At 41.5% G+C, this 22,658-nt stretch overlaps 1 protein-coding gene across 4 annotated transcripts in view; it reads right to left on the bottom strand.

Moving 5' to 3' along the window:
• The window catches only part of ZFYVE27 (zinc finger FYVE-type containing 27), a 63,273-nt gene that overhangs the window by 9,311 nt on the left and 31,304 nt on the right, over positions 1-22,658 (bottom strand). For 3 of the 4 annotated variants that reach the window (XM_075215934.1, XM_075215935.1, XM_075215933.1), the window contains exons 8-11: positions 22,128-22,172; positions 17,380-17,451; positions 16,225-16,248; positions 15,041-15,209 (exon numbers count right to left, since the gene is read on the bottom strand). In XM_075215934.1, coding sequence (XP_075072035.1) covers positions 15,041-15,209; positions 16,225-16,248; positions 17,380-17,451; positions 22,128-22,172 — 310 coding nt within the window. The remainder of the gene's footprint in view (positions 1-15,040; positions 15,210-16,224; positions 16,249-17,379; positions 17,452-22,127; positions 22,173-22,658) is intronic. The other variant, XM_075215936.1, reaches the window with a different exon arrangement.

Here is a 22,658-nt window from a genome sequence, read left to right as displayed (position 1 = left end):
CTCCAGTTTTATATGGTTAACGTTTTGAGTGATGAACTCGTCTTGAAACACGCCGCTGATCGTAAAACTTCTGTCCGTACCTTGAGCAGCACAGGAGCCCCGTGATTGGATTAAGCGTTATCTTGAAGCTTATATTAGTGTACTAATGCATAAAATACCCTGAAAACATCTTTTTTCCATTACACACAGCAGAACAACTGTGATCATGTGTTTGGGGATGAAGAACCGACATCCCCTGCCTGCAAAACATCACTCATACCTGAAATCTCGCAGCACCCCTACAGCAATCGGTATGTTGTAAAATTGTTACATCTATAAATTTTCATGTTTTTTTACTTTTACAGTGTTTTGATTTACTGTTCTGCTTCATGCTGGGAGAAAATCAGTCCAAAATAGCAAATTAGGGAGCTGGACTAAAGCCATAGGTGGCCGCTTTACGACTTAGCCTTGGAATCCAAAAGTTACAAAAAACTTTCTTAATTTTGGATTTCATGTTGATCCCATCTCTCGGGCATTGTAACTGTAAACCTCCCCGGGGCCGATCAACTATTAGAACCACGATGGAAAGGGCCAGAAAAAAAAATATATTCATAAATATTAAACTATTTGCACCTGGTAACGAACATTTTGCAAATGGACTGTACTTAGATGTCTGCCGCTACAGCTTTGATCTCTGAGGATGTCATGTTATTTAGTTCCCTAGCAAAATTAAGACAAACAGGAAAACATTTTGACATAAATAATAAACAGCATGTGTTCATAGTTTGCATATAAATACAATATATTTTTAAACTGCAGTAAACAGTTTGTTGTTGAATATAATCTTGAAATTCTTGGCTGGGACGCTTACGAGGTGAACGAAATTTGAAGAATGCAGCGTAGGAGAACTTGCGAAACAGCCAGATATATACATTTCTACCCATCGCGCCTCTGATCCAGCAGACATGTTTTCCAGATGTCGTCGTCGCTTCCTACGCGAGACGTTAATTTGCTTTCTGAATCTAGAAATGAGGATAATTTGCCCAGATCACCTGTTTTCTCGGCAGTATTATTTAAACAGGTGCGGTTAATTTGCACTTGTGATTGAATACATCATATTTACACGTACCATTAATTTCAAACTAATTGCACCTGCTTAAATCAGAGAAGCGATCCATTCATACGGCTCTTTATGTAGCGTTTACCAGTCGTAGAATTAAATCACACAATATACAGGCAACCGGCTCAGCGCAGATGAGGTGGATACAAAGCAAATGTTACTTTTTTTTCTTTTTTTTAATAAAATTAAAACCTCGATCTATATTGCCGGCTTCTCTTTTTTTCGTCTAACATTCTACCACACTTAAATATTGTTTACCAGTCACACAGACCACAGCATGTTGAGCTAATAGGACAGAATGTTGTCTGATGACTTAACGTGATGTTTTTCTTATACTGCTAACAGCAGCTCTTTTTAGAGTCATTGCAACAGACCCTGAATCACAAGACTATTTTTTTTAAATGTTTTGTCATTAATGACTAGATTATTAATAGGTGACATTAATTGAATAGGTTTTTTTTTCCTGTGCGTTCTTTTGTGACTTTATATTCCATATATATTGAATTGGACATAGCCTGCAATGTGTCGTCTGTTAGACCCGTACTCATCGACATATCTTTACAACCGCTCCTTGTCGAATATGGACGTAAGTATGTCCGATTTACGTGCGTTTTTTAATTTAAAAAAAACGCACAATACACTTGTTTTGCATGCCTTAATGTATCAAGCCCTTGGTGTCCAATTGTTACAATCAAACTGGTCTCCAATGGTGTAGCCACATTGGGTAAGACATTTACACAGGCCTCTGTGCATTTTTTGTCTCCAGAAACATGGCTGTCGCTTGTAAGAGAGACACTGTAAAATGTTCAGTCACCTGAAACGGATGTCCTGGCAAAACTTTATTTAGCAACGTCCCCTGAATTGAAGGAACAAACCAGTTCTACTATTTATTTCTTCATTACTCAACACTATTCCCAGCATCTCCCTCAGGACACAGGAAGGCACTTTAGTGATAGAGCCGTGTGTGCGAGTCCCATGTTTGTGAGGGGATAGCACCAATATGTCTTTGTACAGGGGCAAACACAGGATTTGTAGAGGGAGGTTTCCACACCACACCACCAGTGGGCGTGGCTATAATTTTAGACAGTGCTTGGCTGCTCTCCAACTCTTCCTATCCCCATATTATACATGGACAATGCTGTGTGCACTACTGTTATGTGCACGCAGCTCTCCCTTTTCAAGCAGAGCTGTGTGAAGTGAGTGCAGGGTTCAGCCACCTCAATTATACCGTGCCCCAGGCTTGGAGGGGGTTTCCATGCACTTGGAACCCCCCCCCCCCCCCCCGCCTCCCCTCGGTTTGCCTATGTTGTATTATGCTAAAGAGCATCTAAAGTTGGGCTAAAACTAATTTAAAATTATCAAACGCCATGAAGATTTGGGAGCCAATTTGCACTGTGGTTATTACTGTGGTTATTACACACATAACTGTATCTTCATAATTTCCGGCATATGGTGGTTCTAAAACATGTTCAACCCCTTTGGAATTTTTCACGTTTTATTTTTTTACATCATGAAATCAGGGTCGAGTTATTAGGGAATTCTCACCACTGATCAACGAAAAAAATAAAAATAAAAAAATATGTAAAGTTTTCTCTGTTCGGCCCACAAACACAGTTTATGGAGGGGAGGAGCTAACTGCAATGTGAGCTTTGCTTATACCCAACCAAGTTCATTAACGTGCCCTGGAACCCAGACTATACTCATCCTCCCAGTAACAATCCAACAGTTGGTTTCCTTACAACCAATGGGAAGAGACATTTTCACATTCTGCTCCTCTGACACGCTGTATGGATTCCATTGGCTAATCAATGCTCTGGACGCGTTACTAGACACAGACAAAGCCACAATGTGCTAAAAGACCCCATTTAAAATTTCTCCGGGCCATTGGCTAGTTCAGTCATTAGACAGCCACGGGGACAGGCAGCGGAGCTCCTAGAATCTGTAATCTACCGTTCCAACAGGGTAGAGGGGGTTTGTTGCTAAAATACATATGGATGACCATCTCTTTTAAATGCTATCTTAATACACTTTGATGGTAGATAGCAAGCAGCTCCCACTAATGTACCCTTAATAGATTCCTAGGGATATGAACTTTATACAGTTAGATGTGAAAACCAATCTAAACACATTTTTATAGGTCGATTGCTGTCACGCGAAGCGAGAGAGAGACAGAGAGACACACAAACTAGGGTCAATTTTGATAGCAGTCAACTAACCTACCAGTATGTTTTTTTTGGAGTGTTGGAGGAAACCAGAGTACCCGGAGGAAACCCACGCAAACACAGGGAGAACATACAAACCCCACAGAGATGAGGCCATGGATGAGAATTGAACTCATGACCCCAGCGCTGTGAGGCAGAAGTGCTAACCACTTAGCCACCGTGCTGCCCCATTGTGTTATTATTAGGATTCACAGTCCATCCTGTCTCCTTACCTTACACTTCCTATAACTGTTCCTATTATAAATTATGCTGTTCCGTTTATGAATGGTCTGAATGAGGGCTATGGGAGTCAAAGCTCTGGATTAACATTTACCACTGACGGATTTGGCAAACGAAGATCTAAAAGGCTTTGATCATATTCCACCTCGGCCTATACTAACCGGAGATCACATATGATAATGTATGTAGCACAGGATTACTACATGTCACTTACTCATAGACCTATAGCATCGTACTGCAACGATAGGACTTGTAATGTGTACAACTGGCAGTGGCCTTTTCTCCACATCAGCACTTCCAGTCTGCATTTATTATAGTCATCACCACAGTACAAGCCACAATTCCCTGGACCATTAATAACAAGCAGTAAAGTCTGTCACCACCAAGATAGTATGTTTTACAGAGACGTTTCTGGGCCATCAAAGATCACTCCGCAGCTCGGGGGCAAAGTTCAGCCAGCCGGTCCCTCGGGGTCTCCGCTTTATGACACGAGAACATTTAGATCACATCATTCCGTTCAAGCTGTTTACCTACAGCTCACAATATGTCACCTTTACAGCTCTGCCTGAAATACAGTGTGCAGTTTCCCACCTACACAACAGGCACAGAGGAGCGGTGGACCAAGGTTCCTATATATGGTTCCCATATGGTCCGTTATTACTTGCATTTCAACCTGCAATGGCAGAAATGCTGCCTGCAAACAGACTCAAACGCACGGGGATGATCCGATGGTGAAAAACGAGATATAAAACAGTTTATATTAAATACGTCTCGTCTGAAATATTGGCCATTGAGTAGAAAGAACAAAAATGTTTCAGGTCTGTTAATATATTAAAGCAAAGGGCTTGTCAACGGAGAATTTATATCCATCCTCTCTCACTCTCCATGAGATGCACACAGCTGCTTTACATAGGACCCATAAATCTCTCATTCTCCGGGGATATCCGCTCGTACATTTATCCGCCCCCTCCCCGTCTATTGATTCCTTTATCCCTTAATCTGATAGAAACATTGATAGTAAAGTGATGGAACCCTTACGATACAATATTCTTCACACACACACAATAAAGCAGTGAATGATACTAACGGAGAGAGATGCTTTTGGAAACAAGATCCCATAGATTGTAAGCCTGCGAGCAGGGTTCTCTTACCTCTCTATCTGTATGTATTACCCAGTATTGACTTATTAATGTTTGTTCCCAATTGTAAAGCGCTACAGAATTTGCTGGCGCTATATAAATAAATGATGATGATGATGATAATGATCAGCGGCGGCCTATGAATATGTGACAAGGAATTTAATCAAAACGTTGTTAGCCCCCTCACCCAGATAAGGTTTAATACAATGACACGCCAGAGGTTTATAGGGAGGAAGGGCAAGCTTTAGCAACGTGTGAAAATGTAACATGTTGTAGTACTATAAGCGCTATCTTTATAAGCACAAAAATCAATTTATATAAACATTTCACTTTAATTGAGTAGTTTATAGACTAGAGACTTTATACGAACGATGAATCCAGTTTTATAGCTTGTGCACAGGGTACAGAACTTGGAAATAGGTGAATGAGCTGACAAATCGCTGTCTGCTAAATAAGCACAATGATTAATTAGATACAAGATTCAAAACACATTTATACCAATATGATTTACTTGTTTAATAAAATACCCAAGTGTGATGATCTGATTGGACCCAATCCTGGACTAAAACTGGAGACAAAGGGTTAGAATTATTAATTAAATAGGAAAAGTGGAGGTGTAGCCCATAGCAACCAATCAGATTCTAGCTATTTATCTAGTACATTCTAGAACATGGTAGCTAGAATCTGATTGGTTGATATGGACATCACCTCCACCTCTACGCCTAAAGACTGAACAACTGTGACCTCACAAAGGACAGCTCATCTGTACAGCTGATGAAGGAACAGAATGAGCGGAGGTCATGCACTCAGGACTGTCTGTACAGTATAGGCCAACTACGGTATAGTCAGCAGAGGAAATGGTTTTATGATCCCTAATTGGTATTTAGGATGGTGAGTAGGACAGAGTTATGAGCATATAAATTACTAATTTAGAGCATATTCATTCACAACGGCCAGGGGCAGAGTCACCCCTAAATAAGTCTCTTGTCTGCGGTATAAAGTTATCGTCAACTCAGCTATGCCCTGTTTATTGCAAGGAGCAATCATTATGTAACAAAGCTTGATAATGGAATTTCAGATCTCAAGTAATCGGAAAACAATATATTGCATTTTGGTGGGAAATTAGGATTTTCAGTAATTAGGGTGAACTTACCCTTATCTACTTTAATGTTTAGGGAAGACAACTCCCACCCTTGGGGGAGCCCTTGCTTTTAATATGCTTGGTGTCCCCCATTTACCCAGGATATGGTGCATTATACCTAGGGATGACTTTTTTTTTTTTTTTTAAATAGAAAATCAGGATACCTCAATGATGTGAAGTCTGCTCAGTTCTTGAAGAGCAAAGCAATCCACTATTTGACATGAAAGTATATCAAAGGTTGCGTATTACTGAGCCTGATGATACACAAGGACTAACTTGGCTGAGTAATATACAAGGATTGGTATATATATTATACATTACACACACACACACACACACACACACACACACACACACACACACACACACACACACACACACACACACACACACACACACACACACACACACACACACACACACACACACACACACACACACACACACACACACTCTTCTGCAGAATGTACCATATTGTGGGTTGGGGGAATGGTGTAAGTATTTGACTTTCATGGGTTTTGTCTATTCATATTTAGAGTTTAACGGTCATGTAAAACCCTCCTTTCCATATTTCTAGGGGGCCGACTACAGTAAATAGTTACGGTTGATCCCCGATAATCCGGATAACACAGGTGCATCAGTCTGAGTTATAGTAAAATAATCTCTCTTTGTTAAAGGATTTCCATTGGGAAAAGCAGAACACTTGGGGGTCCTGGTTATCTCTTCCACAAAGAAATATGTGGTCTATGCAAAATGCGATTCTTGTTATTATGTAACGAACAGGCGGAGGAAAGAATGTGCCACACATAGCTGAAGTGTAAATGAACTTCCTGTCTCCAGGCGACGCACAATAAAACTTCTGCAGCTAAGAGGCAAAGTATAAACATGCGGTCTCAGAAGGCGATTCCCCTGGACACACAGGCATAATGAATGGACAGGAAACATGGGTTATGTAACTCTCTCGTACAGTGTGGGGTTTGGACAAAGCTAAGAAATGAGGAATTGTTCTCCCACATCTGTGCCTCATTCAGTGCTGATCGGAGGTGGTGATCAGCTGTATAATAACTAACGACAGACATTGTGAACAAGATGATAAACACAGCCGGTTACAATGTCACACACTTACACTACCCCTGCACGGAACATATATCTACAAGATTAACAAATTACAGGATTAAAATCATTAGACGTAATTACAGTTCTGGAGACGCCCAGTCCAATCCCAGGATCGACTCTTGTGCCCTTTGATAAATCACAATCCCTTCTGAGCCTGTTTCAGAGTATTGAGCAGAGTATTGTGGGCTGATGTGTCTGAGTAATTCCAAGTAAGGACTCTTAATAAAAAGCTAAAGGTTATAGAACAAATTCCAGCAACAGCTCTATATACATCGGCCTCCCCCCCCCCCCCCCCAAGACCCCCAACCTTCCAGGCACAATATATATTGTAGATGGGCATATTTTTTATATCCACCAGAGGAACGATAGCTCAACACTGGAAAGACCCTCAACACCCCCTTCATTACTAAAATTCTAGCCAAAACATAGGAAAGTTTTGGAATGGAAACTACTATGGGGTCAAATACCCCAATTCATCACCCCCCCCCCCCACTCCTCCCCAAAGATAAGCAGTATATATACATACAGCAATTAAATAGATTGAAATAGGATCACTAAAACCCATTATAGAATAGAACAAAACTGGAGGTCATAGACGTTTCAATTGCAGAGGTTTGAACTCCCTGGGCTCCTCTACATACCCAGACTTGGTGAATTCCACACACATAACGGATGTTGGCATGGCCCATATAGCATGAAAATATATTTGTGTACCACCCGTAATGTGCAAATCCAGACTACATTAATAGAGCAAATCTTATTAGGGAAAACACTGTCAAAAGCCATCTACCAAATAAATGTAATTCTTTTTACCCTCATACATATTTAACCCCATATCTCCCTTTTCTTTTCTTTTTTCACTACCCCTTTAACTTTGGAGAACGCAATGTACACCTAACATTTAAACATTTCAGCTTTTTTAACATCATTGCCAGCAAAAAAAAAAAAAAACACATACTGAATTGTGTGTCTACATGGCTTGTAGTCTACAGTGGGATCTTGTCCAAGCATTTGTGATGTCATAGAATCCTTACATAGTGACTTCATCGCCTCTGTAGTATCAGACACCCAGGTGTCAGAAATTACCTTTATATCAGAGACTGATCAGCACTCTGCCAGTTTTCACCACTTGAAAACTTTATTAACAAAACAAAGCAGGAACAAGACAACGAAACTGGAAGATCTACACTTCTGTCAGTCACATAGGTCTTTATACACTGAGGAACGTATAGAAGCCACGACGCAAGTTAGATAGGACATTTAGCCATACTTGGGGTTGAATGACACTTTGAAGTACACCTGGTGCTTTTGCAGGATTCTAAGAGTCTAAACCTCATTGATGTATATCAGTGGTGGGCAGCGATCCGCCAAGACTTCACCTTCGGCTCCTCAGGCAGCTGGTCCCAATCTTATTCTCCATGTTTGTCGGGGGCAGAGTCACATGACCTCCTCTGCACAATGCAGGGAGGTCACACAGCATAGCGGAGGACGGAGAAGGAGGGAGCGTGTTGTGCTTTCCTTCCTTCCTTTTAGCTGCGCATACCCAAGGTCGCCCATCGATGTTGTATAATTATATATATCAGACTAAAAATAAAAAATTTAGCTGTAGTTAAGAAATGCTAGGTCCAAATTCCTGGGGTGTTGTCAGTTCAGTTTCAACCAATTGGGGTAGGTCCAGTGTCTAGTTTAAATACCTTCCCCAGTAGGAGCTCTGCAGTGTTGGCTGGTGGATTAATACAATATTTGAAAGTAGAATCTATTGAGAGAATGATACAACCTGTCTGTGTTTTGGAGGGAAGGTGCAGAATCAGAGGTCCCTTCCAACATAAACATAGCCACGTCCTTGTCTGTTCCGTGGCTGCACTACCTGGGTGGGGCCGGATCACTGAGAAATAACTTATTGTACAAATGTATTCCTATTCGTGGCGCAGGGCGCCCGCTATAGATCATTGTAACTATATTGATTTCTGAGGTAGTATGCCAATTTGGAGGCAACTTGTTTCTATTACATGTTAATTAAGCATTTGGTTTGAGAGTGACCAACATATCTCTTTAGCTTGAATGCACAGCAGAGGTCACCTTACATTGTATCCTGTGTGTTATAGGGAAACAATTTTAATAATGAAACAGCAAATTACTTGGGGAAACACAGATTGATGTAAATTGTGTTAAATCCAATTTTAGAGAATGCTCTTAAAGTCTGATCTCTCAGACTTGGTTGTACCAGGGATAGGTAGGAGGCTGGATTACCCTCTACCAAAATGCATGGTAGAAAGTTCAAACCTCTGCAATTGAAACGTCCAAGACCTAGAAACTGTGTATAAGGGAGCTGCACTGCGCATGTATTCTGTATTCCATCTTTGTACATCCAAATGATCACCAGTACCTCTAACTGGTGTGAAATGGTCCTTAAGAGTAATACGGTAAGACATCACTGTGCTTTCAAGATTCTGCCTGATGCCTATTGCCTGCAAGATGTCCTGTGATCAGAGAAGAGAAGAGCGAACACTAATCTGTTTCCTGGCCGTCCTTTGTTGAAGCCAGCAGTCCTGATCCATAGTATGTGGTAAGGAGAAACCAATCAGTCTGCAGCAGCTACATACTACACCCAGAAGAGGTTCCAGGTGCCAGTGAAGGAGCCTTGTGCTGGGTACGACTACTCTTGTACAACCAGTGCGCAGTAGGCATTCGCAGTCTCGGCGAGTGTCTGGTGTCCGAGAACACCAGTAGAAGTGGTCTGTAACAACAGGTTGCTGCTGGTAAGAGAGAACCCCCCCAAATAAAACTGTAGTGGCGAGAAAAGTCAGAGCGGCAGAGTAAGCCCACCCTGTCCCAGTTTATAATTGGTGCCAGTGGTGGGATTAAAAGACAGGGTGGCCAAGTAAGCCCACCCATTCATACTGGGCCTCTGCTTTGTTTTCTTAATGTGGGAGTGGATGTCTGGTCAAAGCAAAGTGAATCCACAACTTCTCTACCTGGTTCTCCAGCCTAGAAAGATAAAGATACAATATCGTCCTCTAAATCAGTGTACCGGTTTGTGAGATACTATCCTGATTTGCCGGGTAGGAGAACTCTTAACATTGTGGATTATAGGGTGTACCCCTTAGAAATACAAGCGGCCGCTAAAATCGAAACAAAGTATTTTTTGTTTCTTTATTTTAAGCACGTTGAACTTTTCAATAGCACATATGAAGTCACTACCTAAAAAATGTATCATTGTGTTATATGATGAATCGAAGATGCAGTGCAGCGATAGACAACCGGATTTACATGAGGGGCTTCATAGTGCGGTTAACTAACCAACAGAAGGGCTGCACATTGCCTTTAATCTCAGTAATAAGATAAATACATTAAAATCAATTAAATGGATCCCTATCTGTGATAACATATCAACAGGCATTTTAAACAAGTGTTGCAAACTATATAACAAACAAATCTGACAATAAAGTAGGGAGAAACCAGGGTGACCGCTCATCCATCCATCCATCCATATATATATTTGCTTCAGACATACAGTCCAAGGTGACATTAATACAGGAATTAATTTGCTTTCTTGTACAAGTGCCAGAGATCATCTTTAGTAACGACTATTCTAAACAAATGTTCTAAAAAAACTGCATAAACAGCGTAATTCTGAAACATATTTTATTCAAAAAGACTGGAGGAGGACAATGGCTTTTTTTCAATATTCTATGTGACTGTTCCGCTATGTGGTAGGTCTTGTGCAGCACAGAAAATAAGCAGAAGATATGTGCGATCGAATGCTGCGGCCCAGGACAATCTATACAAAACTGGGGGAGGGAACGGATACGTCCCCCCCTCCTGTTTGAGCAGTAAAATGAAAAGAAAACAACATTTCTTGGGAAAATGTATCAGTTTAAAAACGTTTCAAAGTCCCGAGCAGGAAAAACTGATGTTGTTGCAAAGACTATTGTACTAAATGAAATAAACAAGGAGCTGCCACCCTGGGTGATGATATGCATGGAATCCATACATTGTAGGCACATGTCCGCGCTCTCCGTAGAGCGGACATTAATGCTGCACACATGGTCTTAGAATGGAAACATGAATTTTGAAATCTCCTTTAAATCTCTTTCTGTATTTCATTAAATTCTGGGCTGTGTGATTATACGGCTGCTAATTTTGGATGCTGGAGCAGCAGAGCTTTACATGTAAGCCTAGAGAATAAAGTGTTGAATAGAATAGGTCCGATATGTTATTACTGCAGAGTGGAAAGAATTCTCTCCTGTGTCATCCGCATAAAGGAATTGCACACAGTCCACGACCGCTGGCGTGTCCTTTGACTTATACGTTGGATTAGTAAGCCGCAGTCCATGCTGGACGACGAGCAGTAATCCAACGGAGAGGCAACATAGACTACGTGGTCACATCTACTTTAAGGTCCAAGCATCGCCATCATCACCATTTATTTATATAGCGCCACTGATTCCGCAGCGCTGTACAGAGAACTCACTCACATCAGTCCCTGCCCCATTGGAGCTTACAGTCTAAATTCCCTAACATACAGACAGACAGACAGAGACTAGGGTCAATTTTGATAGCAGCCAATTAACCTACCAGTATGTTTTTGGAGTGTGGGAGGAAACCGGAGCACCCGGAGGAAACCCACGCAAACATGGGGAGAACATACAAACTCCACACAGATAAGGCCATGGTCGGGAATTGAACTCATGACCCCAGTGCTGTGAGGCAGAAGTGCTAACCACTTAGCCACTGTGATGCCCTATATGTTCCAACCCCAGTACTTCCACTGCGATGGTCCTCATATATTTACTACGCAATAATAACCAGGCTAATCACTGTGTGCTTCCTCCTGCAGGTATTGTAGAAGGTACGCACCAGTAGGTGGCAGTAATGGAGCTACAGGTGGAGGGCACGTGCTCCTTAGGGTGACTTTAGAAGGAAGTAACGAAGGTCAGTCTTTGCTGGACCATGTGTGGTTCCTATAGCAGGATGCACACAGATAAACTGGAGAGGGGGGTAATATATCAAGATGCCGGAGCAAGATTAGGCAGCATACGGGGCAAGAATGTCCGTCTATAACTAGTTTACAACCAGTGCTGTTTTAATAACTGACCGGAATTGGCATTTCCTAAGGCCCACCAATAGGGTTTAGTAGAGCCAAGTAGGTGGAATATTGGAAATAATTGTATGTATAAATGTACATTTACTTCTTTTACATAAAATCGCACAGGACCCAGGCTGAAACAGTACAATTTTCATCATTACAATCAAAATGAAAACCCACATCCATGGAGAGGTCACACATCGCCAACATGGAACGTCTTAAGCATAATATGCAGCTATTTAGGTTGTACGCCCTTAGATTGTACGCTCCTCTGAGCAGGGCCATCTCTCCTCCTGTTTCCACCACTTCTAACTCTGCTCTCCAGCTACTTAGCCCTCCTCCTCGAGGGTCCTCCACCCCACGTCCACTCTCGCTCCCTCCTCCCCCCTGGGGGTCTCCCTGTCTTCCGCGCCCTCCTTCTTGGGCCCTGTCGTTTGCGGATCCTCCCTCCCCCTTCCCCGCCCTCTCTAGCTGTGCATTGAGCGTACTGAGTTGCTGTGTTTACTGTACTGTGCTGTCTCCCATTGTATTGTGATTTTGTTTGTCTCTGTACGGCGCTGCGGATGCCTTGTGGCGCCTTATAAATAAATATTAATAATAATAATAATAATAATAATAATTTAGGTCAAAGTGGTGGTCCGGTGTGCATTACTGTTGTGAAATGATTCGCAAACACCTCTTTAAATCCCAGACAGACGTCAACTGGAGCACGGCTATACTGATAATCCATAATTAAAGTATTCTGTACCGTATAGATGTATTGTAGATTACAACAGATTTTGTTAACAGTTAACTAAACGGTCTAAAAATGGAAGACTTTTAATACAAACTATTATTTTTCTTCAGCTTACGTTCTAACCGGACATCATATTTATATCACTATACATGTTCCAATCTATAATTAGAGCTTTTCTGTTTGTGATACAACATTCACCTTCCTGCCAACGCTGGGGACCGTTGAGGCAGTCGTTTTGTTTGCCGAGCCAATAGTCAGCCTTCTGCCTCAGTGATGTCACTAGATCCTAGCTCCTCTCCCGCCATATACCCAAAAATATGGGTTCAACCAAAAAAAATGGCTGCCCCCACTGTGTGCGACATGTATGCTCAAGTCAAACTCAAACCACATGTTGATAATAATTCTCTACATTGAATAAGCAAACACATGAAGCAAAGTTCATTATTTATTACATGGTGTTTTGTTAACATGTAGGTTGCAAGTAGCTGGCATAGGAGAGATCCAGGAGGTGATAGGAGATCGGCAGCAGATGATTCATTGTACAGAGAAGAGGGGTGGAAGCCATCTCTCACTGGGGCTTTATATCTGCACATACCGCTGCTGCGCTCCAGGACGACCCCTGGCTAGTCTGGACAAGCATTCGGCTGGAACTTAAAGAATAAAATGCTAAAGCTATAGTGCGGCAACATACCACGGAGGAGGCATAATTTATCCATCTGTCCCGAGGAGGGAGCTTTTCCAGATGGGATCAGTATATATTCAGCTCCTAAATGACAGCCATTCCCTTGTAGCTCATCCAGCTCGAATTATTTGTGACGGACAATTATGACCATCTGAAAACCACCATCTTACCAGAACGGAGTGATTGGACTTAATACATGTCACCATTAAATGATTACCTCTGTAAGTGAGCCGCTACTGCTGAACTTTCATTTATCATGTTGTTATCTAGTGTTTAAGCTAGAATGAGCAAGCTGTGGCTCTGTACTCAGGTCTCTTGTGCTTTGGTGAAGTTATTTCAGTGCAGTAGATATGGATTTAAGGTGTATTAGACCTTCTTGTATAAATAAAACGGTTGTATGTATCAAACGGTTATTAGCTTCACATTATGCAATGTAAAAAGCTCTTTTATAATAGATAAATGTTTTTGTTCATTTACCAATCACTTGTTCAGAAGCCAAACAGTAGGCAGTATTGTAAGACACTATATTTATATAATAGATACTCAGGGGTGGTACACAGCTCCATAGCAAAATTTGCAAGAGAGTCCATTGATGCTGCACCCCCCCCCCCCCCCCTCCCCCTTTGCTGAAGGCCCCGCTCTGCTCAGGGGCCGGCGCATGTGCAACTAGGTCCCAATCTGGTTTTCACTGCACATGTGCCGGCCCCCGCTCAGGCTCAGAACAGCAGAGGCAGGGCTGCTGGAGAGGAAGCTGGAATTGCCTCTGGGATCTGTAGCCCATGGCGTGGCGATACTTCCAACACTGCAGATACTAAAGAAATCTTGAGAATGGTGGACACATATTTGGATTAATAATAGAATAAAGCCCCTTTGTAACTTATTTGTTGAAGGCACGTGGAATCCCCTGTTTAGAAACACAGTACAGTGTTTTTTTTTCTAGCATGACTGTACTCCAGAGCATGTCATCGCCTCTTTACTGGTGAGCCTTAATTCTATTGCTCCACACCGACAGCATGACCAACTGGCTTCACTTAACACACGTCATGACAGCATGGGGTTAATCCAGCAAACACGCTGCTCCCAATTACTTCCCATGTTGGTAAAACCAACTTACTCCATGTTTATTTGACATTCTTTTCCCCAACCAATATGGACATACACAACAGCCAGCTCATGTTTCCAGTGAGCAGGCGAAGCCCAAACTTAACTCTTAATCCACAGCGAAGCAGAGTGAAAAGAATGTGCGTCTGCGATTGAATTATTTTACATGCATGGACTGATGGTGTAACGTTACATATCTCAGGAGATGGCAAGTATGTACGCCCTGTGTACCGGTGTTTTATAGAGCGGTAACCGAGCGGAACAAATCTCTTTCCTTAAAATAAAGGTGCATTTGTTACAAAACTTTCTAGGGACCAAAAAATAAAAAACACAAAACAAAAAACGGTGGGTTTCCTGCAAACCTTACACCATTCATTGTTATTATGGCAAATTCATATTTATAAACGGAGATCGAAGCTACAACATTCCACATTAACCAACGATTGTACCGTTGGCAGGATCAGTGCTAGGTAAAGAAACAGGAATGGGTACATACCAGTGTTATTTTGAGGGTATCTTTTGCGCAGCCGCTCGGTCAGTTTTGATACTTTGTTTTTAAGGGCGTCGTTTCGGCTGAGAAACCCATTGTCCTGTAGGTTATCCTGTAGGTTGTCCTGCAGGTTGAGATCATACTCCGAAGGGCACTGGGAAACGTCGTCATCCTCCTATCAAGTACAGCAATACAAAGTCCATGGTCAGTAGGACGACACAGCACCAACACTCTCTTATATCACGGCTTACACGTTACTCTATGCTCCATGCACCGGAGAATGCAGCATGACTGGGAATGACGTTGAAAGAATTGCAGCCAAATGTAACACTGATGGATCTAAATGGGTCCCATCAAAGTTCTGTTCAGAAAACTTAAAGGCCACTGAAGTACAGCATTCAAATTCAGTGTTGGGTGGAGTTTAGTAATTTAGGTTAGTAACTTACTCTACTTACCCAAGGTCAGGCTTTCAAATACATAGTGAACTTTTCCGTGAACTTCCCAGAAGATATAGCAATAACTAAGCTACCTAGCGATAGTAGGAATGCGCTAGACCAGGCCTCTCCAGTGTATTATGGAACTACAAGTCCCAGTAGACCTTGCCACCTTACCAACTGGCTATGTTCTGCTGGAGCATGCTGGGGATTGTGGTTTCACACACCTTGAGAGCCACGGGTTGTCCACGTCTGTACTAGATTGTCGGTGGCTTCAGGTGACTGCCGCCGGGGTAGCGGACCTCAAGTAACTTAAACTAATGATTCCAGCACAACTTATTGACTCCATGGATGAAGTTCTTCTTTTAAACAAGCAGAATAAAATACTAACCCAACGTCAATTTAATGCTGCAAAAGAAGAGCCAATAGTTGATTGGGGTCTGGAGGAACCTTCACTGATCCTACTGCTGCCAAATATAATCACTTGGCTTAACTATAGCGGCTAGTACTCGCTATTCACCAGTGCTAGGTTTGGCGGCTACATTTGGCTGCAACATTTCATGATGGCAGCTTTAAGAGTCCGCCTGCCGCCTATTCCGTGGCAGCACCTGAAGAATATTCGGCGGCAGAACATGCAGTAAGCGTGACAGCAACATAACTGTGAGCAACTGAAAGAAAACTGGGATGATTTGACAACGAAACTCCTTAATCAACTGTTTCATTACAATCTCCCTGCGTTACATCCCCGGAACTCACCATGACCATTATTAGCTGCTGCTCCTTCCTCAGCATGGACAAAAGAGAGGACAATTAAGTATGAACCATTCCTCAGCGCATGGTTCCAATGTACCTGGGCCGGTACACAGGCAGACATTTCCACCTTCCATTTTTTGCAGTAATTAGAGGTAGCTACCTAGATGGCCAGCAGGTAAACAGACATTTAAAATCAGGTTTATAACTTGCCCGAGGGGACGTAAGAGAAGGGGAAGGTCTTATTTTAACAACCAGAGGGAGTCTGTTAAAAAGAAAGGTGCAGGGTGCGTGGTTGGCACTAATTTCTATGCTGTGGTGCACCGGATGGCATCTATACGAAGGAACTGTGACCCATTTGTAAAACCTTTAGTAAATACAGCCCTGACCGAACCCTCACTGCTTGTTCTAGACAATATTCAAAAGTGCAAGAGCTGTCCTGACCAGGGGGTATATTTACTAAACTGCGGGTTTGAAAAAGTAGAGATGTTGCCTATAGCAACCAATCAGATTCTAGCTATCATTTATTTAGTACATTGTACAAAATGACAGCTAGCATCTGATTGGTTGCTATAGGCAACATCTCCACTTTTTCAAACTTGCGGGAAACTCGCAGCTTGATCAATTTACCCCCAGGAGGAAGACTCAAACCACAAGAAATGAAGAAATACTGTAGCTATAAACCATGACATTCCAGGTACAGCTCAAAGTAATTTCTGAAAACCAGTATACAGTTAAATGTTATTGTAGGCCACGGCAACCAATCAGATTTGGTCATTTCTCATAAATGCTCTCTTTACGTATGATAGGTGTATTATATGAACTCCAAAAACGTCTGCACAAGTTATAGACGGCGTTTAGACATAAACCACAGGAATAATATGAATATTTGCCTCGTCAGACAAGTCTGCGGAAAATAAAATCCTAATTAAAGTATTCAGTGCTGTTCAGCGTGGGGACAAGTTTACACAATGCTGGATGCAGATATATCCTTTATTTACACTAGAGCGTTAAAACAAATCTGGGATCAACTCCTCCAAGTGGATAGAAAACAAGAATGCACAGAAATTCTATTTCATCTCCCAAAACCACCCAATCCATCACTTGTGCTCAGATATCGCTCATCAGAGGAACATAAATGTTTAAAATATTTCAACCCACCTCAATAGCATCTTTAAATTCTTCATCAGGCTCAGCTTCTTCCGCTTCCTCCACACTCCCCGGAGACAGATCCTGCCGTACACAAAGCACTTTGTGAAATACTAAATATTTTAACAAACCTACAGCGAACACACGCTTACGGGAAAGGAACATTTTTTTATACTTAATTTGTTTGGTTGCCAAGTCATAGATTTTCTGTGGCTTGCCACTAGCCTGGGTAATCGGAAAGGACTAGTTAGTACTTGTGATTCAGCAGCAAACGACAAGAAAGTTCTGTATTAAAATCGGTGGTAATCATTCTCACGATTACCACTAATCCCACATCGAAAGAAAGAAAATCCGAATTTCTGAAAAACCGATTGGGAAAATAAACAGACTTGCTTTTAACCAGACACTGGAGATCTCCGATTGGATCATCATGCTGAGAGCAAGTTATTCCGATTGGACAAGTGTTCGGCACTGCAGCATGATGTCATTGCGACTTCTGTCAATAGAAATTTAAAGCAGCAATTTCGGGTTAAGTGTTTAAACACAGAACCTTGGGGGTCCCCACATTGCCGCTTTAAATTTCTACTGACATCAAGCTGCAGTGCCAAACTCTTGTCCAATCGGAATAACTTGCTGTCAGCATGGTGATCCAATCGGAGATCTCCAGCGTCGGCTTCAAGGTAAGTCTGTTTATTTTCCAATCGGTTTTGCAGAAATTTGGATTTTCTTTGTAGGGCTTGTCGATGTCAGATTTTTCCTCATCGGTCAAGCGTACCCAACCCATATTAACAGCGTGTGCCCATATATTGTTCCTCCAGCGGAGGGCTACTGTGCCACCCTAATATATATTTCCCTTATTTTCATCCTATTTACAGCACCAACATATTCCGCGGCACAGTACACTGACTGGAGTACACAGAGCCAAGGGAAAGCAGCTGATTTTCGGAGGCAGTTATGTTATAATTTTCATAGGTGTATTTAATTAACTTAAAATCAGCGACATGTGTTTGCCCCCTGTTGGCCAAACGTGATATTGCAACAGGGTGATAATACCTGTCTGGAGATTTCAAATACTTTCCCCCGTCTCCCCCCCCCCCCCCCCCCCCAAGAACCCTTTATAACAGAGTTGTTCAAAACCAATTCAACGCAGTGATAAAGTCGGTAAACAAAACTCCACAGTAAATAGTAGTTTTCCCAGTTGATTGACAATCGCACAATTACAGGCAGGATTTTACTGAATGAAGAGTTTACATAATTTCCTCCCAGATCACAGGGTAACAATAGAATGATTTTGTTTTTCAACAGTTCTTTTACCATTGAATAGAATCCAATGTTTAACGCTGAACATTCTCTCTGCTGCCGTCTAAATGTTCCCCGAGCTCAGAACAAAGTGGTTTATATTCTATATAAGCCGATTCCTTTATACCATCGCAGTGAAGCGCTAACTCATCAGTCTTGGATAAAAAAAAACAGCTTTAGCTTCAATTTCATTATGAAATCTGGACTTTTATTTAATCTGTTCTGAAATACACCATCAGCAAAAAAAACAAACTTGGCCGTACTGAGGAGACCGGAGTTGTAGAAGAAAGCTGGTTAAGAATAATGATTATAGAATGAAAACATTATAAAGTGTTGGGGTGTTAAATAGAACGGGGATTATGTGCTGTTACACGCCGCTATCAGTTTACTTCAGTACATGAAAAGTCTCTTGGTTATAAGAAACAAAAAAGCTTATTTAAAAAAGGCTAATTCCACATATAATGAAACATTCCCAGATGGATGAGAAAAGCAAGGGGGAGGGGCTTAGACAACCATGCCTAAGTAGGAGAGAAGGTTGTCAGAGGCAGTACGGGACAACCAGGAAAGGGCTTTTTGGAGGGGCAGGGGGGTGGTGGTGAACAGTTAAGTGTGATTTTCCTGTTTACCATTATTTAAAATGTTAAATAATTTTATTTGACAATATCACGAGCATCTGTAATGCAAATGACAGCATATATTTCATAATGGTATTATAATCACACCAGTAAACCTATGGCATTTTGTTCTTGTATATAAAAAAATAATAATAAAATGGTGTTTAACAGGGTAATTTACTATAGAAATGTGCAGTAACCCATAGCAACTAATCAGCAATTACTTTTGATTGATCTAATGCAAGTTAAGTTACCCCATAGACATCATATACATTCCCACCTAGTCGCCCAGTAGAACTGGACTAGATCATTGAGCCATTACTGAATTGCAGTCCAGGCCGAACACGTTTTGCACGAGCGACTACACGATTTACACTATGACCCCACACAAACGGGATCGGTGCTAGAAGTTCAACCTATTTTTCAATCATAGCCAATCAAATTGCATCATAGTTGAGATGGTTTTGAAGCCCAAACAAAGTACTATGAATGGCCAGTTTGGTCGGAGTGACCGATTGATTGGATTGACGTCCAATCGCGCAAGTCATCAATAGGAGTAAGGGGAGGAGCTATTTGTATACCTCTGCCCAGAATCCCGAGGGTGAGATCCATTCCCTCACTCTTATGTTCTGCTGTATAACGCTGGGAGGTTAGACTAGCGGAGGACATCAATAACTTCTGTTATGGGAATACTCTCACAGTATAATCTATAGGCTGTGAGCAACCACCTCTCTATAACCCCAATGGGTGCACAATCCCTGTATAGTTATCAAGGTGAGGTTTGTCTCCATTTGTGCAGTGCAGAAGAATATGTTGGCAACTTAATAATAATAGTAAGAACATTAATTAAAAAACATAAAAAGACAAAACCAAGTAATTTTGGGGACAATTCATCATACTTCATCTCTAAGCACTTGAATAGTGAAACTAATGATATAAAAGAGAAAATGAATGAGGCCTCAAAATGAGTAGTGAGGTGTATACAAAATCTAAAACACTCTTAGGGGGGAATTCAATTCCCCCCTAAGTACTGCACCGCTAAAACTATTACTGTTATTACGGTAATAGAACTGCCGTAGTAACGGTAATTACGTGCACTGTTACCGCACAAACGGTAATATCTATAACGCGGCAGTACTTCAGGGGGATTTGAATCCCCCCCCTCAGGGGTAGATCATCAAACTTTCTAACAAAGAAAAGTGGAAGTGTTGCCCCTAGCAACCAATCAGATTCTAGCTATCATTTACCTAGCACAGTCTAGATCAGGTGTCAAGCAGATGTGGCACATGGACCACTTCTGTCTGGGACGCCGAGCTCCGCTGCTGTCAAACTCAAACAGCTGAAGATGACCGAAACGGAGATACTGTGAAGTAGCTCCTGTGGAATGGAAGATCGGCATCTAAGGTAAGTGTGTGGCATAATATGAACTGGGGGCACTATTGTGTGGCATTGCATGAACGTTTATTTGTTGGTCCCATTACCATTAATATTATAATGATGTTAGCATGATAAAATAAGAAATAATTAAATGTTACATAAATATATACACACAGTGGTCAAAGTGGAAATTTAGAAGTGGCGGTATGGATAATGTAGGTGAATGGAATTTGATGGTCAATCAAAACAGTAAAAGAAGTGGCGTATGGCATACCACTGTATAACAGCACTCTTCGAGCAATAATATATATATATATATATATATATATATATATATATATATATATATATATATATATATATATATATATATATATACACATACACACACACATATACATATATATATACACATACATACATACATACACACCTCGGCTTGACAAGATTTTTGCCGGCTCACTGATAGAAAAGGGTTGCCGACACCTGGTCTAGAACATGATAGCTAGAATCTGATTGGTTACTATAGGCAACACCTTAAATGTCTAAATGGCAACGTTACAGTGCAAAATACCACATTTTCTGTTTCTAATAGTACAAATTACACTGCATGAGGGACCTTTTTTTTTTTTTTTTTTTTTTTTTTTAGGTAATCTGGTAGATATTGGTCCGTTATACATTTTATTATGCAACCTCTATGATGTCCGTTTCCTAGTGAGTTAATAGACACTTTTCTCATCAATACCCTCTCATCTTCCCCGTTGTGTACCCTTTTGTCTACTTTGTATGTTCCTGTTTTATGTATGCGCTGTTTCCCCCACTGTCCTATTGTCTTACAATAATGCTATGCCGGCTCCGTCAAAATGGCTGCCTCCATAGTGTGTAGACAAAAGGTCTGCTTTGATGTTAATAGAAAACATTAGGACATCCTGCAATATTAGTGCTATCACAATATGAAAGGTACAGTGATGGTAACCAACAGGGGGATTCGTCTCTTACTAGTGGCCGTGGAACCCTGTCTGACCTGGAGGAGGGGGGAGTACAGAGAATTTGAAAAAGCAGAGATCCCCCTTTAAAAAGATCTGGTCTGCTAGCATATATGTGTACCCCTGACCATAGGAGGCTGCCCTACTAAATACCACAGTACTTACCACATTAGATTTGAGCATTTTCTTTTAAATAATAGGTTTTAATAGAAATCCAAGTCTCAGCAAGACAAGAATTTATCTGCAAGGCATTAAGCTTATATATAAAAATATATTTAATACTTCAAACTGTGAACATGTGGAGTCCAATAGTGAAAAATGTATCTCTCCCCACCCCCCAACCCCCTGACCACCTTGTCTCTCATCTTCTCCTGATGTTCAGGAACTCTAGCTGCGTTATTGGCTTAATTTTATCCAGGGCTGTTGGAAGTAAAATTAATCATGTTTCCAACACGGAGTGAGATGTTGCTCTGTGAAATCCTACCAGTTTATGGCTTGTAAACTCGGAGTTGTCCAAGCAGGAGGAAAACTGAGGAGACAGAAAAATGGAGGAGGAGGAGACACAAGAGAGAGAGGCGTTAAAAAGGGAAATTTGGTTTTTGAAGCAAGAAAGTGAACAAAAAAAAAAAAAGAGAAAAAAAAGGGAGCTGTTAGGAAACCAGCCAGGAGGAGAATATAGTTTAGCAACCAAAATAGAAAAAGGGAGAAATTGAATTACTGTTATGCAAAAGGGGAATACTTTTCCAAAAACACATTCATCATGAAAATAAACAAAGCAATATCTCGGGCCCACTAAGGAAGGCCGGGCTCGGGGCCAAATCTGGACAAAGCTCACGGGCTCTGCCAGGCTGCGACTGATTTAGGAGATTCTAGCCAGCGTCAGAACTACAGGAGAACAGCGCTGCGGGAACCCAGGATGTATTTCCAAGTCAGCAGATGGGCAGTCAACTAATTCCTCCGCAGGGCAAGAGTTTATTGCATCGTCCGGGGACTATTAAAGGAATGTGCGGAATAA

This window comes from Mixophyes fleayi, chromosome 6 (genome assembly GCF_038048845.1).
Source record: "Mixophyes fleayi isolate aMixFle1 chromosome 6, aMixFle1.hap1, whole genome shotgun sequence".
Lineage (NCBI taxonomy): Eukaryota > Metazoa > Chordata > Amphibia > Anura > Limnodynastidae > Mixophyes > Mixophyes fleayi.
Note: the sequence above shows the minus strand (reverse complement) of the source record. Positions and strands in the feature narration are given on the sequence as shown.